Source organism: Cucurbita moschata, unplaced genomic scaffold, assembly GCF_002738365.1.
Source record: "Cucurbita moschata cultivar Rifu unplaced genomic scaffold, Cmos_1.0 Cmo_Scf00024, whole genome shotgun sequence".
Classification (NCBI taxonomy): domain Eukaryota; kingdom Viridiplantae; phylum Streptophyta; class Magnoliopsida; order Cucurbitales; family Cucurbitaceae; genus Cucurbita; species Cucurbita moschata.
Window position 1 is genome coordinate 3,494,046 of NW_019268540.1, and position 19,354 is coordinate 3,513,399.

General features: G+C 35.2%; 4 protein-coding genes, 1 long non-coding RNA gene and 3 other non-coding genes across 11 annotated transcripts in view; 7 read left to right on the top strand and 1 right to left on the bottom strand.

Moving 5' to 3' along the window:
- Positions 1–1,562: 1,562 nt before the first annotated feature.
- Positions 1,563–12,845, top strand: LOC111460721 (protein HEADING DATE REPRESSOR 1-like). Of its 2 annotated transcripts, XM_023103973.1 has the most exons (4): positions 1,563–1,652; positions 9,140–9,333; positions 12,220–12,536; positions 12,621–12,845. In XM_023103973.1, the coding sequence occupies exons 2-4, from the start codon at positions 9,237–9,239 to the stop codon at positions 12,813–12,815; spliced, it is 609 nt and encodes a 202-aa protein (XP_022959741.1). In that variant the 5' UTR covers positions 1,563–1,652; positions 9,140–9,236; the 3' UTR covers positions 12,816–12,845. The 2 variants fall into 2 exon arrangements, with proteins under 2 accessions (XP_022959741.1, XP_022959740.1); XM_023103972.1 differs by lacking the exons at positions 1,563–1,652; positions 9,140–9,333 and adding an exon at positions 9,340–10,568 and having other exon boundaries at positions 12,198–12,536.
- LOC111461161 (mitogen-activated protein kinase kinase kinase 17-like) lies at positions 5,232–6,582 on the bottom strand. Its single transcript, XM_023104659.1, has 2 exons — positions 6,450–6,582; positions 5,232–5,850 (listed from the first exon to the last, which is right to left on the bottom strand). Exons 1-2 carry the CDS (start codon positions 6,580–6,582, stop codon positions 5,261–5,263), a joined length of 723 nt encoding a protein of 240 aa, XP_022960427.1. The 3' UTR covers positions 5,232–5,260.
- LOC111460723 lies at positions 10,576–12,191 on the top strand. Its single transcript, XR_002713462.1, has 3 exons — positions 10,576–11,128; positions 11,533–11,710; positions 12,044–12,191. It is a non-coding gene; the product is annotated as an uncharacterized LOC111460723 (long non-coding RNA).
- On the top strand, positions 11,284–11,367 carry TRNAM-CAU. The gene is given in 2 exon segments: positions 11,284–11,321; positions 11,332–11,367. It is a non-coding gene; the product is annotated as a tRNA-Met (tRNA).
- Positions 11,503–11,586, top strand: TRNAM-CAU. Its single transcript is given in 2 exon segments — positions 11,503–11,540; positions 11,551–11,586. It is a non-coding gene; the product is annotated as a tRNA-Met (tRNA).
- TRNAM-CAU lies at positions 11,655–11,738 on the top strand. Its single transcript is given in 2 exon segments — positions 11,655–11,692; positions 11,703–11,738. It is a non-coding gene; the product is annotated as a tRNA-Met (tRNA).
- A 1,006-nt stretch (positions 12,846–13,851) lies between the features above and the next one.
- On the top strand, positions 13,852–16,350 carry LOC111460718 (aspartyl protease family protein At5g10770-like). Its single transcript, XM_023103965.1, has 2 exons — positions 13,852–14,095; positions 14,801–16,350. Exons 1-2 carry the CDS (start codon positions 13,912–13,914, stop codon positions 16,081–16,083), a joined length of 1,467 nt encoding a protein of 488 aa, XP_022959733.1. The 5' UTR covers positions 13,852–13,911; the 3' UTR covers positions 16,084–16,350.
- Positions 16,351–17,080: 730 nt separating this feature from the next.
- Positions 17,081–19,354, top strand: part of LOC111460720 (AP2-like ethylene-responsive transcription factor At1g79700) — a 9,963-nt gene continuing 7,689 nt past the window's right edge. For all 3 annotated transcript variants that reach the window (XM_023103970.1, XM_023103971.1, XM_023103969.1), the window contains exons 1-6: positions 17,081–17,357; positions 17,471–17,553; positions 17,696–17,704; positions 17,804–17,892; positions 18,005–18,078; positions 18,152–18,202. In XM_023103970.1, the coding sequence (XP_022959738.1) occupies positions 17,194–17,357; positions 17,471–17,553; positions 17,696–17,704; positions 17,804–17,892; positions 18,005–18,078; positions 18,152–18,202 (470 nt within the window). In that variant the 5' untranslated portion in view covers positions 17,081–17,193. The remainder of the gene's footprint in view (positions 17,358–17,470; positions 17,554–17,695; positions 17,705–17,803; positions 17,893–18,004; positions 18,079–18,151; positions 18,203–19,354) is intronic.

The following is a 19,354-nucleotide window of genomic DNA, read 5'->3' on the forward strand; positions in this document are numbered from 1 at the left end:
ATATATATATATATATATATATATATATATATATATATATATATATATATATATTCGTACCTTTTGAAATATTTTTTCACTAAATTTGTATTAATATAATAAATTTATAACGTGAAATTGTTATAAGGAGTAACAGAAGAAAAAAATATGTCATATCGAATCTACTAGATGAAAAGAATTAAAGAATAAATTATATATATATATATATATATATGAATGAATCGAACTTACATTTATAGAAAAATGTCAGATATCAAATCCTAAGCATGAGGTGTTAAATAATTTTACGGCATATTTTCGAGAATTTGAGCTTCTGACTTTACGAGATGTTCTATTAATTTTAAATTCTTGTGAGAAGTATTATTGGATCAGCATAAAAAGCATGTTAAAATGTTGTTTAATAATTTTGTTAATTAGAAAATTAAAATTATAACTTATAAGGAAAGTTATTAGGTGTATTTTGGACCTTATGTGATTCATCCAAGAAACAAGGTTAAAATGAAGGAGAATACAATCAATGTCCCACCAAAAATCAATTTATACAACTAAATTTTATGTACAAATATAAATTTAAATCTTAAATTTTTTATTAATTTTATTAAATAAATTAGATTTATAAACGATCATAAATAAATCAATTTAGATAATTTATTTCAAATAATCAATCATTTTTAAATGGATGAATTTAAATTTTCAAACAAAACTACTCGGCTAATAAAATTTAATAAACTAAATTTTTTCTATAGATTGATATATTAATAATAATAAAAAATCATAGTTTTTAGTACATTAATACTTCATTTTATTGAATAAGATATTTTTCTCTATTATTACACCATCATTCATCTATAAATTATGTATATATAATTAATTAAAAAAAAAAGAGCTGGTTGAATGTCTTTCTAATCTAAATAATTTTACCAGATTTATTTAAAGTGGTGGACCCCACACTATTAATTAAGCCAAAAGAAAAAGAAAATAAAAGGAAAAAGAAAAAAAAAAGGAAAAAGAAAAACCCATTATTTTTCAATAAAGAAAAAAGCATTGTTAATTTTACCTATTAAAGCAACAAATAGAGATTAGAACGCTAAATGGAGTGTTATTAAAGGAAAGTTTAAAAGTAACTTGAAATTATTTATGTAGAAATAAATATATAATAATAATAATAAGAATGAGTATAAAGTTAAATCACATGAAAAAAAAAACTTAAAAATTTTCATTTTTATAAATATTTTAAAATTATTATTAAAATAGAAATACACGAAAATATTAGATAATAATTTAGAACGACACGATCGTGACTATGCTTATTTGAAGTAAATTTGAAATGACTATGTTAAAACGTGTGGATTAATTATACAGTAATGTAATAATTTTTTAATAAAAGGGTAAATTAAAAAATATTCCATTATAATTGAGCTAAAATGTAAACAAATAAAATAATAATAATAAAAAAATGCGGGGAGTTTGAAAGTCATAGTGGGACAGTCGTGTATACGTAGGCAACCGGTCCCGTGTCGGTGGCCTCGATTTCAGATATAAAATCGACGGCCGATTTGGTTCTCTATAATTGGCGCTTCCCGTTTTCAATTTGTTTCCCTTCAACCTTATTTCATCTTCCATTTCGTTGCTCTGTTTCTCTCTCTCTCTCTCGCTCTGCAATCTCTCTAGCCAAGAGCACTGGAAGAACCGGGAGTGAAAGGAGAGGGGCAGTTCTGGCCGGACTAAGTACCATAGCCGTTCGACTCGGCGGCTGTGGAGGCGGATTTTGGTACCGGAGGAAAAAGAAGAGGCGGAGCCAGAGCAGGACCAAAGTTAAGCTTCGGTTTATGGAGCTTTGGCATAAGATGGTTTTCCCTGTCCGACGAGTTTGGCTCGCTGTTTCCGCTCGAGTTAGGGCTCGGAAGAACGGTTAGTTTGTTAATACTCTTCTTCTTTCGCTTTCGATTTTAATTTTTCTCGAATCGGAGTTTGATTATGGCTTAATTTGATCTAATGTGATGATCTCGACTGCTTGATTTGCTTCCGATTGATGGAATTGCTGAATTTCTGTTTCTCTATGGTTTCTGATTTTTCTTCTTCCACTTATTGTTTCGATACTGCCATTTGGATTTGAAAACTGCATAGGAATTTGTTTGAATCATCATTTACAGTTAAAATTCCTGCATAATATTATGGTATGCGATTAAAAGGGGAAAAAATCTCGTTCTCGATTAATGGTAAAATAAATTTGAAAAAGACGAAAGGAGCCACCAAGTGAACCGAAAGGTGAAATACGGTTCATAGTACTAATTTCTTAATCTTCTCCTCTTTCTTTATTAGCTTTATCGCTTTAAATAGGTTATATGTTATGCCTTGATCTGTATGCAATGGTTATTAGCCACTTAATCTCCACCACTATGATAGCGAGAGAGAGATAAAGAGAGTTGATGTTATAAGGCAATTGTAAATGGCCATGTGATTATTCAACCTATCCAGTACAATAATTTGGTAGGAAAAATCACAAGGAACGTTCCATAGACATTGGCCCATCTATTCTTACTTTTTGAAAGTGACTCTACATGTATCTATTAGGTAATAACTTAAAAGCGCAACGTTAATAGATATTGTCCGTTTTAACTCGTTACGGGTCGCTACCAGCTTTACAGTTTTAAAACGTGTTTGGCTGATTACGATACGTTTCGGGCCAAAGTGGATAATATTTGCTAGCGGTGGGCTTGAACTGTTACAAATGGTATTAGAGTCAAGCGCCGAGTAGTGTGCTAGTGAGGATGTTGGCCCCCAAGGGAGGTGGATTGTAAGATCTCACATTGGTTGGAGAGGAGAACAAAATATTTATTGTAAAGAATATGGAAACCTCTCCCGCGTTTTGAATCCACAGACCAAAAGACAATATCTACGGGCTGTGGGCTTGAACTTACCCTATATTGCTAAAAATATCACCAAAAGTGATTTTGAATATGAAATCCCTTTAATTTTAGGAATTTTAGTTTATGAGCGGAGATGTTTCTATCTTTAAACCACACTTTCATTCTAGGGAATTCAATTTCTAGACCGATGTCTTGTTTTATACTCAAACTACTCGTTTTAATTTTCTTATTAACAATGAGATTCAAATCTCTGATCTCTCGCGGAATTGATAATTTTATTTTTGAATGTGTATTATATTTTTGGGGACACTTCCCCATTTAATAATGCACAAATAGGTCCCCACTTGCAGCAATGCAGTTGAAGACAGAGCGAAAGATTAAAGGCACCTTTATGCTTAAAGTTTTTTTTCTTATAACAGTTTTGATTGTCTTGTTGTGATTCTTAACAGTCATCTGTCCCACTTGAGACTAACGACGGTCTCCAAATGCGCATTAGTTTTCAACTAGTGGCCTCCCATTTTGATTTGGTTTTGTCCTCTATTACTATTCTAACCATAACTCCAACAGGCCTGCCTGTCTCTACTCTTTTTAGTATTGTCCAAGTCGCACCACAAATTTCCTCTACCCTCTTAACATATATATATATATATATATATATATATATGTATAGAGAGAGAGAGAGAGAGAGAGATGAGGTGGGGTGGAGTTAGGTCAGTCCTGTCCCTTTAAAAGGAGTGGGCTCAAATTAGGCCCATTCAAGTCTGAATTGGTTGTTGGGTGGCCCCATCCCTCAAGGAATCTTTCATAATATGAACTGAACCAATCTTTCATCCATAAGATTGCTCTGTAGAAATCTAAGCTAAGCTAAGCAATGATGTGAACTTTTGTGCTAACAGGAGGTGGGCTTTTGAAGAAGCTCCATGATGATGTAGAAACCTGTGGATATGAAGATGTGAAGGTGATGTGGGAAATGTTGCGTCGATCGGAGTCGGAGCTGCTCGGTCAACCAAAACGCAAGCAGCGCCTATTCTGGAGAGTTTCTGTGTGGTCCAACCATGCTGCTGCTGCTGCTGCTGCACCCTCCTGTTACTCTGCAACTCATGCTTCATGAGCCCATCAAATCAACAACTCTACTCTCACTTCAGCTCAGCTCAGCTTAACAGCCAATGCTCGCAATGGCACAGAACTCTTTACCAAACTTGTTCAAAGAAATGTGAAGTCTTTGCACACGCAGTTAATCTCTTCCACTTTGAGCAGAAAAAACACCCTTTTGTAAGTATTAATAATTTTTTTTGGTTTGTAGCTAAGAATCGTTTGTGAATCATCGATGATGCTGGATTGGATGCATCTCCATGAAAATCAATCGAAAACCAATCATAAATTCAACCTTAATTGAACTTTATAATGTTAAATTTTTCGATGTTTTTCAATACGTGGAGGAGATCCAAACATCCTATCGATTTCTTTCTTAAAATGTTTTGAAGTTATTATCATACTTTAAGCATTATTGCTACTTTTGTGGTATTATTGTAAGGTTTGATGTAACATAAGATTGATACTAAGACATTATTGACACAAAGCAGGAGACATGATTGGGACTTAACCATTATGACTTGAAAGGAATCTGTATGGAATATGTTAAATTATTGATGAATCCAATGACTTAAATTAATCCTTTAATAACCCATAAATTCAATTTTCCCCACTACATTCTCAATCTCAACACCATCTTTATTCAATTTTTGTTTTCTTTTTTGAATAAGTTCTAATATATACATACATATATATATATATATATATATTTTGTTGAAAATATAAAAATATGTTATTAATTAGCACATAAAATATATTTTCTAGGTAATTTAACATATGATTTCCGTTCTACGTTTAAAGATAAGTTTTTATTTAATCCATAAATTTTAGAAATCGACTATCTTTAATTGATTAATAAGGGCCCATGAGCCATTAGATGACAACTAATGAGAAGACGATTTGACTATTAACGTACCCACTAAATTTGTTGACATGATTTATTATTACCTAAAATTCTCGATGATGAACGAAAAATGTGTTGATTTTTATCACCAAAATATCTTGGGGTCGTTAGTCAATGGAGGGAGGACTATCCGTTCCTTAAACTTCAAAAACTAAATAGAAACTTAGCTATTACCAATCTCGAGAACCAAATATATATAGAACCCTAAAATTTAGAAGAAGAAGGTAGAGGCAAATTCTTTCTTTCAAAGATCACTAATTGAACACAAATAAATACAAAAATGAAAAAAATAAAAAAAATGGTCAATCTAAGCTAAGCAAATGAAAGAAAGAAGTCGATATTATTCTAAATGCACCGTTCTCAGATTTACACTCCAAAAATCGTGGAACTTAATTCACACAGCTTGAATTGGAGTTCTTTGCCTCTTAGAACTCCTCCTCTTCTCCACAAATATTGGAGCCGTCACTAAATCTTCTTCCTCCTCAGCCGCCACCGCCGCCACAAACGGCACAAACATCAGCATCTCAGCCGTGAATCTAAACTCCGGCTTCCTCACAAAACAACTCCTCAAAAAGCCTCTCGCCTCCTCCGACAACCCTTTGGGAATCATCGGCATCCCGTCCTTCTCTATAATATATTTCCCAATCCCGTCCCACCACGGACGGTTACCAGTGAGCATTTCGAGCACGACACAGCCGAGTGCCCAAATATCACTCGGCGATTCTTGCACGTTGTCGATCAACATCTCCGGCGCCATACACATCAATGTTCCTCCCAAACAATACCCTTGCTTTGTCTTGCTCATTCTCCTCGCCAACCCTAAATCGCCGATCTTTGCCTCAAATCGTGAATTCCTCGGCAGTAATAAGATATTCGCCGGCTTCAAATCACAATGAATGTATTGATTCTTATGAATATGAATTAAGCCTTTGATTATTGACCTTGTGTACCTCCGAACCTCTTCTTCCGGTAACCCTTTTCCACCTAATCAAATAAATATAAAATTTTAAAATTTTATATTCATAATTAAATAAAAAAATATATATGAACAAGACTCTCCTCAATAGTATGATATTGTCCATTGGTTGGATGATGAAAGTCTCACATCCGCTAATTTAGGGAATGATCATGGGTTTATAAACAAAAAAATACTCACTTCATTGTTACGAGGCCTTTTCGGGAAGCCCAAAGCAAAGCCATGAGAGCTTATGCTCAAAGTGGACAATATCATACAATTGTGGAGAGAGTAATCATGACAATTCTCTAAATTAGCAGACCAATTGCTACCTATGTTCTTGATTTGGTCGGCCAGGGTTACGGCAGGGGCGAATTCAGTTATAGCCTACCATTCTAATCGAGGAGGGGTTTTTGGAGTTAGCTCACCCTTGCGGGATCAGGACCGTTTGTCTCGGCCATTGTAGCACGTGTGTCACTCGGGGCATAAGGGGCATGATGACTTGATGTCATCCTCACCTCACCTTCCTCCGACTTATCACCCGTAGTCTGCTTAGGGTTCCAACCTCAACGGTTGGCAACTAAACACGAGGATTGCGCTCGTTGCGGGACTTAACCCAACACCTTACGGCACGAGTTGATGACAGTCATGCACCACATGTGTCCACGTTTCCGAAGGTACTCCCGGATTCGCAGCGTGACAGCACTGGGCATTTCTTGAAATGATGATAAATTGAATTGGGTGGAGGGATACTTGTCCATCTATTTCTAAAATTTCCCTTTTTTTTTTAATATTTAAATCATTTCCTTAAATTAATTCCTAAAATTTATAAATTATTTTCCTAACCAAGTTAGGGTTAAAGGTTAACTCTGGATTGGCGATGATATTTCAACAGTTTCATTTTATTTATTTATTTTTTTTTTTTTTGTGGGTATTTGCTATAACTCTGCTTCTTCACTTTCAATCTCAGCTCAGTTTCCTTTGATTTCCTATTATTTCTTCTGATTTCTGTGGCCTCCTTGATGATTTTGATTTTGATCGTTTTTTCTCTACGGATTGGTAAGTGTTTCTCTGTCTCGCAGTCGCACGATTTCATTGTTCGTTGATTTGGTTTAATTTCTGTTTTGCGACTCTGTATTTGTGCGGATTTTTGACTTTATTGACCTGTAATTGCTGCATTTCATTCATATTTGTCTCCGTTTGATGTTATTAATTGACTGATCTAGTAGAGCTGCATTGGATTTTGATTTGTTTTGTGATGAACCGTCCGCACGAAATCTGTTTTAAGTGAATCGGATGCTGTTCTTGGCGTTTTAAGTAGTGCAGTTTTGTTTTGACGATCTTTCGTTCGTGTTCGTTCATGAAATTTGATGTCTAGGTCTAATTTCCTTTTCCTTCTCTGTAGTTGAATGAGCTTTGTTCATTCGGATCTTTAACTGCACTTTGATTTCTCATGTACTCAAATATGTTTTCCTTTCTGCTTCAATATCATAAACTGATATTGATTAGTCCTTCCATGGCTCCCGGTCAGTTCTTGGCTCTCAAAACTGGGCTCACGCCAATTTTAAAAATCTTGAGGGGAAGTCGGAAAGGTAAAGCTTAAAGAGGATAGTACTACCAGCAGTGGGTTTGAGCTGTTACAATGTGCTAGTGAGGAGGCTGAGCCTCAAAGGGGTGAAAACATGAGGCGATGTGCCAGCAAGGACGCTGGGCCCTGAAGAGAGTGGATTGTGAGATCCCATATCATTTGGGGAGGAGAACAAAAACACTCTTATAAGAACGGAGGAAATACTAACTATAAACTCAAATCGGAGGAAATCAAGATAAATCATATCTTAATCCAAGTTCACCACTAGAAGATATTATTCTCTTTAAGTTTTTTCTTTCAAGTTTTCTCTCAAGATTTTTAAAACGTTTTTGCTAGGAAAGAAGTTTCCACACCTTTATAAAAAGTGCTTCGTTCCTGTTTACAACGGACGTAGGATCAAGAGTTACTTCAATCCCTTCTTGCTCGGTTTCTATCTTAATGTGAAGCAACTAAGCCTGAGAAAACCAAAAATTGATCCAAATCTCCAAAAAGCATCATAAGATTTCCCAATCAATCGTGAGAGAGTTCCACTTGTCTCTTTCAAGTTTGACGATGAGAGATCCCACCTAGATTAGGAGTAGAACGAAACATTCTTTGTAAGTGTATGGAAACCTTTCCATAAAAGACGCGTTTTAAAAATCTTAAGAAAAAACTCGAAAAATATCGTTCAAAGAAGACAATATCTGCTAGTGATGGAATTGGACTCTTACAAAAGATGTCGAGTTTGATCGCATCACTAAATTCCAACTTGGTCCAACTCCTACTTACATATTTAGCTTAAAACACAATCACTTCAGTTCAAACATAAAAGCTAATAGACTACACTCATTACCTCTAATAGACAGCCTAAGTCTCTATCTGTTTAGGTGTCAAACAAACACATTATTTCAAGTACTACGTGTTGTTGAAGAAATGATCCAGTGGGTCTTGTTGTTTTTCATAGTTGTCATTTGCTAAGTTTTGGACACACAATAGGGGTACACATTCACACACAATGGGGCCTCTATTCAACAACAACCGCCACAAAATTTATCAGAAAACCATAACGTCATTAGGAACTGCGATTCTACACAATGGTATGATATTGTCGGCTTTAAATATAAGCTTTCACAGCTTTATTTTGGATTTCTCTAAATTTAAAAATGTAAAACATTTGTGTTCGTATAAATCTCTAAACACACAAAATTGATTGTTGTCCACGTGTCATTAAAATGAGAATTTCATATCGATATGTTATTTATTTGAATGTGTTTTTTACGTCATTTTTACATACGTCATCTATTTATTTAATTAATGTTGTATATGTATGCAATTTTAGATGAGTAAGTTTTAATTTTGGTGGTATTTAAAAAATTAAAATTAGTTGCGTACTAAATATAATACAACTTTTACTAATTATTCTCGAGAGATAAACAGTAAAATATTAAAATATTCGTCGGGGATATTCTCTCGGAATTAGGAAATATTGGAAGGCGTGATAAAACAAAACCATACAAAATAATAATCCATCCAATTAAAAAGGAAAAAACAATTAAAAGAAATTAAAAGAGATAATGGGGCCCACATCAAGTAGATGACGACAAATATTTGCATCAAAACATCCACCATAACGCCAAATCTTAACCGTTGGATCATAACACGTGGTTTGATGTCGTTTTGTTCTGCCATTTATCTGCTTCGCGTCTCGGTGAACGCGACCACATCAAATACCCACAACTCCATGTTCATCCCTCTCTCTCTCTCTCTCTCTCTTCCTCTGTATGTGAAAATTCGAAGAGGATTCTTCACAGCGAAGGTTCGGCGAAGTTCTTCCCCGAATTCTCTCCAATGGCGCGCGATAATTCCGGTAAGCTAGATAGGATTCTGGAAGGCTTTTCTCCGGCGTCGGCTCCTCGAATTCAGTGGAAATCTCGCCGGAGATCAGGTAGTACTACTTAATTCTTCTCTCCGGTGGAATTTGGCTTCAATTTTTTAAAATTTTGTTAAGTCGATGAAGATCGGAAACTCGGAATTTCTCTATCGGAAAGTAATCGAATCCGTCTAGGTTTTGTAATTATCGATATAATCTGAGACGTTTCCTCACAAATTTTGAAGAACACTTCTGCCCTAACCAGGCTCCTCTGTTCTGATTCCTCATCTTTGGCTCTTGAATTGCTTTCGTGATTCCTTTGATGATGAATTCATTTGTCAGTTCGTCAATAGCCTTGAAATTGGAGATGAGAAAAGATGCACGCTAACACGAACGGTTAACTTCGCTCTTAAGTTACGTGTGCTTTTCTGTTTCTGTTCATGGCTGCCTCGTGATTTCTGTTACCAAAAAAAAAAAAAAAAAAATCAATACTCTTGATTTTTTTTTTCTTGTTAATTACTGAATTTTAGGCCCTGGAAATGATGATAAGGATTAATTTAATTGTTTTTTTTTAGTGATACAAATTAATTTTGTTTTTGTTTTTTTTTTTTTTTTGTGGTGATAAAATCGGCTGAACCAACCCATTTTTCCCCCCACCCACCCGTGGGAGTGAACGTTTTCATTGACTTTATTTATATATTCATTTATTCATTTTCCTCATTTATTTGATACGAAAGGCCATTATTGTCATCATATGGGGAATTATTAATTAAAATTGAATTTAGAAACTATTATTTCTTAAAACGACGTCGGAAAAGGGATCCTCCACCCCATAATAGAGCATGCCTTACAAGTCATGAGCTTTTTTGTTTGTTTTTAAATAATTTTTTATGCTTTTTTAAAAAAGTTTTTGTAATTTGATTTTTATTTTTATTCCTTATAAATTCATAATATTCTTCTTAATTAGTAGCGTAGGTGAGTGAGGATTGAATTACAGGATTGATCATTGGGATGCACCTTTCCATATATAGGAAATGTTTAAATGTGTCTAAATGGACATTGGATCCCTATTCCTACACTTGGATACTTTTCTCTAATATCAAGTTTGGTATTCAAATGATGGGACTCAACACCAACTATTTTAAGTTTTTTTTTTTTTTTTTTTTTTTGTTTTCATTAGGCCCACATTCAATTCTCAATTTCTTGTTGTCTTCTTCTCCTTCAAACTCAAGATTTCATGATTTCATGATTTGATGATTTCTTGTTACCATCCCATCTTCCCATTTCATTTCATTTATCATCATCATAATGTAATTTTTGTATGATTTATTATATTTTTTTAAGAGTTGCCTTTACTTTTCTCCTTTTCTCTTTCTTCTTGTTCATAGTTCACTGTTTCTCTCATTATTGTATCTTTGCTTTTAATATAATTTTCCCTTTTCTGATGGAAAGCATGGTTTGTTCATACTTTTCACAATTTGGTTATGTCAACCTCAATTAAATGTCTTTTTTTTTTTTCACTTTTGTTCTTCTAGCTTAGGGTTATCCTCTCACCCCAAACTATTTTTATTTTTAACAATTAAAAAAAAAAGTCCTATAAAACCGAGCAAAAAAATTTGTTGATGTCATTTTGGTCTCTAAACTTCAAATTTTGTTGTTAAGGGGTGGTGTAGTTGGCTAGTGCTAGGTCTCATAGCCTAGAGTTATCCTGAGGTCGGGAGTTTGAGCCTCTCACACCCCATTAGTATTTTTTTTAACAATTAAAAAAAACGTCCTATTGAACCTAGCTAAACATTTGTTTGTGTCATTTTGATCTCTAGACTTTAAAATTTTTCATCAGGGGGTGGTGGCGCAGTTGGCTAGTGCGTAGGTCTCATAGCTTAGAGTTATCCTGAGGTCGAGAGTTCAAGCCTCTCTCACCCCATGCTATTTTTATTTTTTAACAATGAAAAAAAACATCCTATAAAAACTAGCTAAACATTTGTTTGTGTCATTTTCATCTCTAGACTTTAAATTTTTTCGTTAGGGGTGGTGGCACAGTTGGCTAGCGCGTAGGTCTCATAGCTTAGAGTTATCCTGAGGTCGAGAGTTCGAGCCTCTCTCACCCCATAGTATTTTTCTTTTTTAACCACTAAAAAAACGTCCTATAAAACCTAGCTAAACATCTCTCACCCCATAGTATTTTTCTTTTTTAACCACTAAAAAAACGTCCTATAAAACCTAGCTAAACATTTGTTTGTGTTGGGGGTGGTGGCGCAGTTGGCTAGCGCGTAGGTCTCATAGCTTAGAGTTATCCTGAGGTCGAGAGTTCGAGCCTCTCTCACCCCATAGTATTTTTCTTTTTTAACCACTAAAAAAACGTCCTATAAAACCTAGCTAAACATTTGTTTGTGTCGGGGGTGGTGGCGCAGTTGGCTAGCGCGTAGGTCTCATAGCTTAGAGTTATCCTGAGGTCGAGAGTTCGAGCCTCTCTCACCCCATTTTATTTTTCTTTTTTAACCACTAAAAAAACGTCCTATAAAACCTAGCTAAACATTTGTTTGTGTCGGGGGTGTTGGCGCAGTTGGCTAGCGCGTAGGTCTCATAACTTAGAGTTATCCTGAGGTCGAGAGTTCGAACCCTCTCTCACCCCATAGTATTTTTCTTTTTTAACCACTAAAAAAACGTCCTATAAAACCTAGCTAAACATTTGTTTGTGTCGATCACTGAACTTCAAATATTTTCTTCAAGGGGTGGTGGCGCAGTTGGGTAGCGCGTAGGTCTCATAGCTTAGTGTTATCTTGAGGTCGAGAGTTTGAGCCTCTCTCACCCCGCAGTATTTTTCTTTTTAAACAATTAAAAACAAACGCATTTTGTTTGTGTCGTTTGATCTCTTTAGCTTCAAATTTTTTCATCAAGCATTTCTGTATTTGTTGTCCCTCTAATTTTGTTGGAACTAGAATGCTCTCTTCTTTCCAACAGCTACCGGGAGGATCTTAGACAACATAACTCAAGATCATGATGCTGCTGACAAAACATCCGACAAACACCAAGAACCTCAGCCCCCCAAAACACTCTTCCCCGACCTCTCCGACCGTCGAAAGGCCCTCTTTGAGCCTTTAGAATCCATCAAAAACATCAATGGCCGCAGGCCATCAGCTGAATCCTTACTCCCTCCACCCGACTTCGACGCCACCGCATATCCCCGAGGCTGGCTGATCGGAAAGAAGCGAAAACTCGTCAATGTCGACGTTGTCGAAAGCATGCGGAGGATTGCCATTCAAGAAATGAACAGAAAGGCATTCTCCTAATTTTACTATTATTATTACATCACATCAACGTGGCCTCTCAGTTCACTGTTGTCGTTGTTGTTGTTATTATAGGACCGAGAAATCGACGGTCTGAACGAGCAGCTCGACGAGGACGCGCGCTGCTTAGAACATCTTCAAATTCAACTTCTGCAAGAGAAGAGCAAAAGATCAGAGGTTGAAAGGGAAAATGCAATGCTGCATGATCAAGTAAGTATGCTAATGAGCATGCTGGAAAATGAAGGAGCTGATGGCTCAGATGAACCTTAAAATTCTATTATCATATACTTTATTTGTTTCTTTTAAATTTTTTTTTTTTTTTTTTTTTTTTTTTTTTTTTTTTTGTAGATTATAATTTGGTTTGGTTGGCAGATAAATTTTTAATTATTTTAAATATCCATGAAAATACATGCATCCCTAAGTATTGCATGGATATGGTAAATGTTTTTTTTTTCTTTTATATTTATCTATAATTAATTTTGTGGTCGACGTGGACGTACAAGAACCTCACATTTTCCCAAAACAGAATTATTAATTAGAAATGGTAAGTACACGAACACGCGGCTGTTATTCCAGGCAACCCCACGTGCAGATCACATGTCGGGGAACAATCAAGTGCTTAACAACTGGTACAAGCGGCGTTGACGTTATCCGTAAAGTTTCGGATAAACACTGGGCCCCGCCCACCTTTATTCTTCATCCTTTTCCGTTCTTTCTTTCCATAATTTCCACTTTCTTACGTGTCACTACAGATGTCAGGAGATTTGACACGTAATCTTCCACTCCCCACGTGGCAAGTAGTTAGCTCCTACCCGTACTATGCCAAAACTTAAAATATTAATAATACAAAACCGTTCCATGTGATGGAAAATAGAATCGCATTTAAGCAATATTGAATTTATTTTTATTAACTTTTTGTTAAAATATGTTTAAATTCTTAAGCTTGAGTTAATTACTTCACATAAATTTAATGACAAAATCATATTATTTATTTTTAATTATTCAAAGATATCTGGTTGAAATTAATTATGAGAGAGTTAAAATTATTTGAAAATCCCATCTCTTATTTTTTTCAAATGGATTAGTTGAATGCAACCATATTTTTTACACAGATAATTAGAGATAATGATGTGATAAATAGAGATTAAGAAGAAGAATTGGTTGAATTAAGAGAGTAAAAAAGGGGTTATTAATAGTTAATAGAATAAGGAGCGATAATAATAGTAAATTAAAGAGGGATTAGAGCATTATAAATGCAGGTTGAAAGGGTAATTTTTTTATGATGCACAAAAGTGAGGGCTACACAAAGGTCAGCCCTCCATCTTTTGTTCCCATCCTAAACAAACCCTTCACTTCTCATCTCCCCATGGAGACTACAAGATCCCTGCATCCCCTTCTTCTTCTTCCTCTTCTTTTCGTCCTCGTTGACGCTCGTTCGAGCTCGATCGACGCCGTTAGTGCCTTTCACCAGACGCTTGTTCTTAATGGGCAGAAACTTCCATTGATGGATATGAAAATACCCGCAACTGAGTGCATCTTTCACAACCCAAGTCAGTGTTCTTCCCAAAAAATGGGGGGAAATCTCTTAATTGAAGTTTAATTATGTGTTGATTGTGATTAATCAATTGGGATCTGTTTTTCTTTTTTCTCTGCTTTTGGTATGATTTTGGGCTTTTTGTTTTTAATATTTTCTTTATTAAAAGATTTATATTGGGTTTAATTTCATTTTTGGGATTTTATATATATATATTTTTTTTTCTTTTTTTCCCTACAATTTTTTTTAGTAAAGACATTATAAATATTGAAAATTTTTTATCTACTAAATTTCCAAATTCTCCAGATTTTACCTCAACCATTTAATTCAATGATTTAATGAATAAAATATTATAATTATTTTAATTTTTTAATTGAAATTTTAAATGTAAATATATATATATTTTTTCTTTTTTTTTTTGTGCCAGTTTTGCATACCTACTGAATCCAATTTTATTAAAAAAAAAAAAAATTATTGACACAATTTTATTAAAAAATAATAGAAATTTTAAATCAAATTTAGATTATTATGTATATCAAATTAAAATTAATACATTATTATTAGTAAAAACGACCAAAAAAAACGCGTATTGATATAGATATACATATAGTTTTCTAGAACGCGTGTTGATATTGATATACATATATGTAGTATTTGTTTAAATTTTATAATTTTTGTAATTGATAATTGTGACGGAATTATTGGAATTTTGAATTTACAGGAGTGGAGAAGGAAACAGCGACCTTTGAAATGAAAGAAAGAGACTACTGTTCAGGCAATATAAAAGACCGGGACAAGAATCTCCAAGACCGCCTAGTCCTCGACCAAATTCACGTCGACTCCCTGCTATCCCGATTCAAATACTCCACTTCCCTCTTCACCCCCCACGACATCTCCGACACCCACCTCCCCTTAACCCTCGGCACCAGCCTCCAAACCCTCAACTACCTCGTCACCGTCCGCATCGGCCCTCAAAACCTAACCCTCATCGTCGACACCGGCAGCGACCTCACCTGGGTCCAATGCCTCCCTTGCCACCTCTGTTACAACCAACAACAACCCCTCTTCGATCCCTCAAACTCCCCTTCATTTCTCTCCCTCCCCTGTAACTCCAGCAACTGTTCTGCTTTCCAACCCACAGCTGGAGGCTCCGGCGCTTGTACCAACGGCAGTTCAAATCCCTGCGATTACGAGGTTAACTACGGCGACGGCTCTTACTCCCGTGGAGACCTCGGATTTGAAACCCTGAACCTGGGGAATGTTTCCGTTGAGAATTTTATATTTGGGTGTGGCCGGAATAACAAGGGCTTGTTCGGTGGAACCTCCGGATTAATGGGTTTTGGTAGAAGCGAACTCTCCGTTGTTTCTCAAACTTCCTCTGCTTACGGCGGCGTTTTTTCCTACTGTTTGCCGTCGACTGAAACCGGTTCTTCAGGTTCTTTAACAATGGGGACTGGAGATTTCTCAAATTTCCGAAACATTTCCCCAATTTCCTACACGAAAATGGTTCCAAATCCACAGATGTCGAATTTCTACACACTGAATCTGACCGGAATTACCGTTGGTGGGTTGAAATTAGTGGTGCCGCGTTTGGCTCCGAGTAAGGGAGTTTTGAGCTTACTCGATTCAGGGACGGTGATTACCAGGTTGCCTCCGTCGGTATACCAAGCTTTGAAGGAGGAATTTGTGAGGCAATTTTCTGGGTATCCAACGGCGGCTGGATACTCGCTGTTGGACACGTGTTATAATCTTAGTGGGTTGAAAGAAGTGAAAACTCCGAATGTGAAGCTTCATTTTGAAGGCGAGGGAGAGATGAGTGTGGATGTTGGGGGGCTTTTTTACTATGTGAAATCTGATGGGTCTCAGATTTGTTTGGCGTTTGCGAGTTTGGCGGATGAAGATCAGATTGGGATTATTGGGAGTTATCAGCAGAAGAATCAGAGGGTTATTTATAATTTGAAGGAATCCAAGGTGGGTTTTGCAGGTGAGCGTTGCAGTTTCTAGCTCTGTTGGGAGAGATTTTCCCGGGAAAGTTGGAATGGATTTTCCCGGGAAAGTTGGAATGGATTTTCCCGGGAAAGTTGGGGTGGAGAAACGGGGCTTGTTGTTGTACTGTTGTAAAGGGTGGGGAGAATTTGGGTTTCTATATATTTCATTTTTTACTCTCTAAATCTGAATTCAAATATTAAATTAAAATCTGGAACTACTAGTTAGGGGTTTTTTTGTCTTTTTGTTGTGATCCATATAGTTAGGGGTATTTTCGTCCTTTTGTCATGGTCAAGTAGCATCTAGTTTTTTTTTTTTTTTTTTTTTTATCGTCCAAATTTATATAATTNTCTTTAAAAAATTTCTCTATCCTCGTTTTCTAGAGCCTTCTTCTTAAATCGAGACTAGAGGCTTGAACGTACGGCTAACATAATAACGAATTGACTTAGCTCACAATATATAACTCAGAAACGTATAGTACTCTATTCAGTAATTCTCATATGGCACATATGGCTTCCTCTCCTTTGCCTTTCTCCCATCAATCAATACTACTAAGCGAAGAATTGGAAATTTCCAATTTTTTTTTTTTTTTTTTTTATGAAAATGGTGGAAAAAAAATAAGAGAGATTTAGTTAGGGGTATTTTCATCCTTTTATTATTTTCAATTAATTTATTAAATGAGTAATTTAAATTTAAAATAAAAACATTAATTACTCAAATTTGTATTTCTAATTAGAAGACCTTAATTAAATTATATCAAGCCAAGAGTAGATAAATGAAAAAATAATAATAAATAATTATGAAAAATCATATCTAACTAAATAATTAAAAGGAGGGCTATAGAAACTGATTTCCTCTTTACGGCAAAGTATTTAATAAAATTATTATGTCTATTTTTTAATAATGTAATTTAAAAGAGAATATATATTAAATTTATTAAATACAAAAATACAAACAAACAACTTCCATTTGTCTCCCTAAATATTTTCTTACCATTTCTTTTCTCCCTTTCCTTTAAAATTGCGGTTTTCCATTGGACGAATCGGTCATTTCGTCTCTCTCTCTCTCTCGTTCTTCCTCTTCTTCGCGCACTTCCCTCTTACCACTCCACCTCCTCTGCTCGTTTCAATGGCGAAGATCTCACACTCACCCCACAAAATTTCCATTTCCACCACCGCTGATCCATCTCACTCTTCTCCAATCCATCAGAGCAAGGCTCTCAAGCGCACGCGTAAGTCCGTTCGTCGTGATGCTCCCGCTCAGCGTAGTTCTGTATACCGCGGCGTCACCAGGTTAGATTAGCCTTTGTTGATTTGGTTGAAGTCGAATGAATCGATTGATTTGAGTTCTCTCTGTTTTCTATGTTTTTTTTTTCTTTTGCTTGAATCTATTTGGTTTGCTTTAGGCATAGATGGACGGGACGGTATGAGGCGCACCTGTGGGATAAGAATTCTTGGAATGAAGGACAGAATAAGAAAGGAAGACAAGGTTCTGTAGTTATCTGTTTGTTTTTTCTTTTTGAATCTGTAAGTTGAGGCGATTCTAATTTTTTTGTTCTTTGTTCTTTTGATTCATGCCTCTGTATTGCTGTGCGTGGCTTATTGATGAAATTTTGAATCGAAACGCGCAGTGTATTTAGGTATGGTCTGCGATTGGAACTTGAACTTGTGATTTAATGTTGAAACAGAGCTATCGATCGGGTTAAGTATGTGTGCTATTGTTTACTTCTGATCTACAGGAGCGTACGATGATGAAGAAGCGGCGGCTCATGCTTACGACCTTGCAGCGCTCAAGTACTGGGGAGCAGAAACTGTTATTAACTTTCCAGTAATTTTCCAATCGATTGATCGTTGTTCTGCACTCACTTGTTTTTCTTTTGGCTATGGAAATTAAGAAATTTGTTGAAGCTGTGTTCATTCTCTGATTTGATCATTTGCAGCGATTAACATACCAAGACGAGCTTAAAGAAATGGAAGGCCAATCAAGAGAAGAGTATATTAGATATTTGAGAAGGTAATAACCATTTTATTCTCATCTTAAACTTCAAAATAGAATCCTTATCCATTTTTATGAGTTCAATTAACAGGAAGAGTAGCGGCTTTTCTCGCGGTGTTTCAAAGTACAGAGGTGTAGCAAGGTACCTAACCTCGATCACATTAAAGTTTAGAGCTACAATTTTATTCAACGAAAACATGTTCATATATAAATAAATACATGTGACACTGTTTTGCCTACTATTTTAACAAGTAATCTAAGTTCGTTATACCATTGTTTACTTAACCTTCAATTTTGTTCATGAGATTATGGTTCTTAAATCTAGTTTATAGTATCAAAGGTATTGCAATTAGTAAATTTGTTGCTTCTGGCAGACAATCTTATGCATCAAACACTAATTTCATACCTTACTCCTAAGTCAAACACTCCCTATTACCTACTTATACTTACCCTTCATACACATATATGAAACACATGTGATGTGTTGCGTGTGAAGGTTTCTTTCTTAACTTTCTTCGTCGCCATTTTCGGGTTTGTTTTAGCCATCAATTTGGGAAATATCTCTTTCCACTTACAGTAGGGACAATTAATGATATCACCATTCAACCACTACTAACCCACTGGGAAGGAGGGGAAGAACATTTCCATATGTGCATAGTGTTTTTTTATTTTCTTAATTTATATTCTTGATTTTATTTTTCTCAATCTTTTTATTATGTCGTGGCAATTGATATGCAAATACCTTAAATGTTCAAATACTTTTTATCTTTGTAATTATGAGAAATAAAAAAACAGGGAAATGCAGGCACGTGGCTACGGGTATGTAACACAATTTTCTTTGGTCAAAGCTGCTTTAAGGAGCAATTATCATAATTCTTTTTCCACATTTGAATTATTGAATGATAAAGATAATGAATTTATTATTTCAGCATAAAATTTATACAACTCGTAGAAATAGGAGTAGTTTTAGTTTAATTGAAGAAATTGAATAGTTAAACCATATTTCTGCTTCTGAAGATAGAATCCGTTACCATTTTTGGGAGTGTTGAGGATTATTGGGAGTGTGTCCCACATCGGTTAATTTAATGGAAAGTCATGAGTTTTAAGTGGTGAATACTATCCCCATTGGTATGAGGTGTTTTGGGGAAGCCCAGAGCAAAGCTATGAGAACTTGTGTTTGAAGTGGACAATATCATAACACAATTCCTAATAGGAAATTATAATGCATTTACTTTTTTTTTTTTTTTTTTTTTTTTTTTTTTTTTTTTTTTTTTTTTTTTTTTTTTTTTTTTTT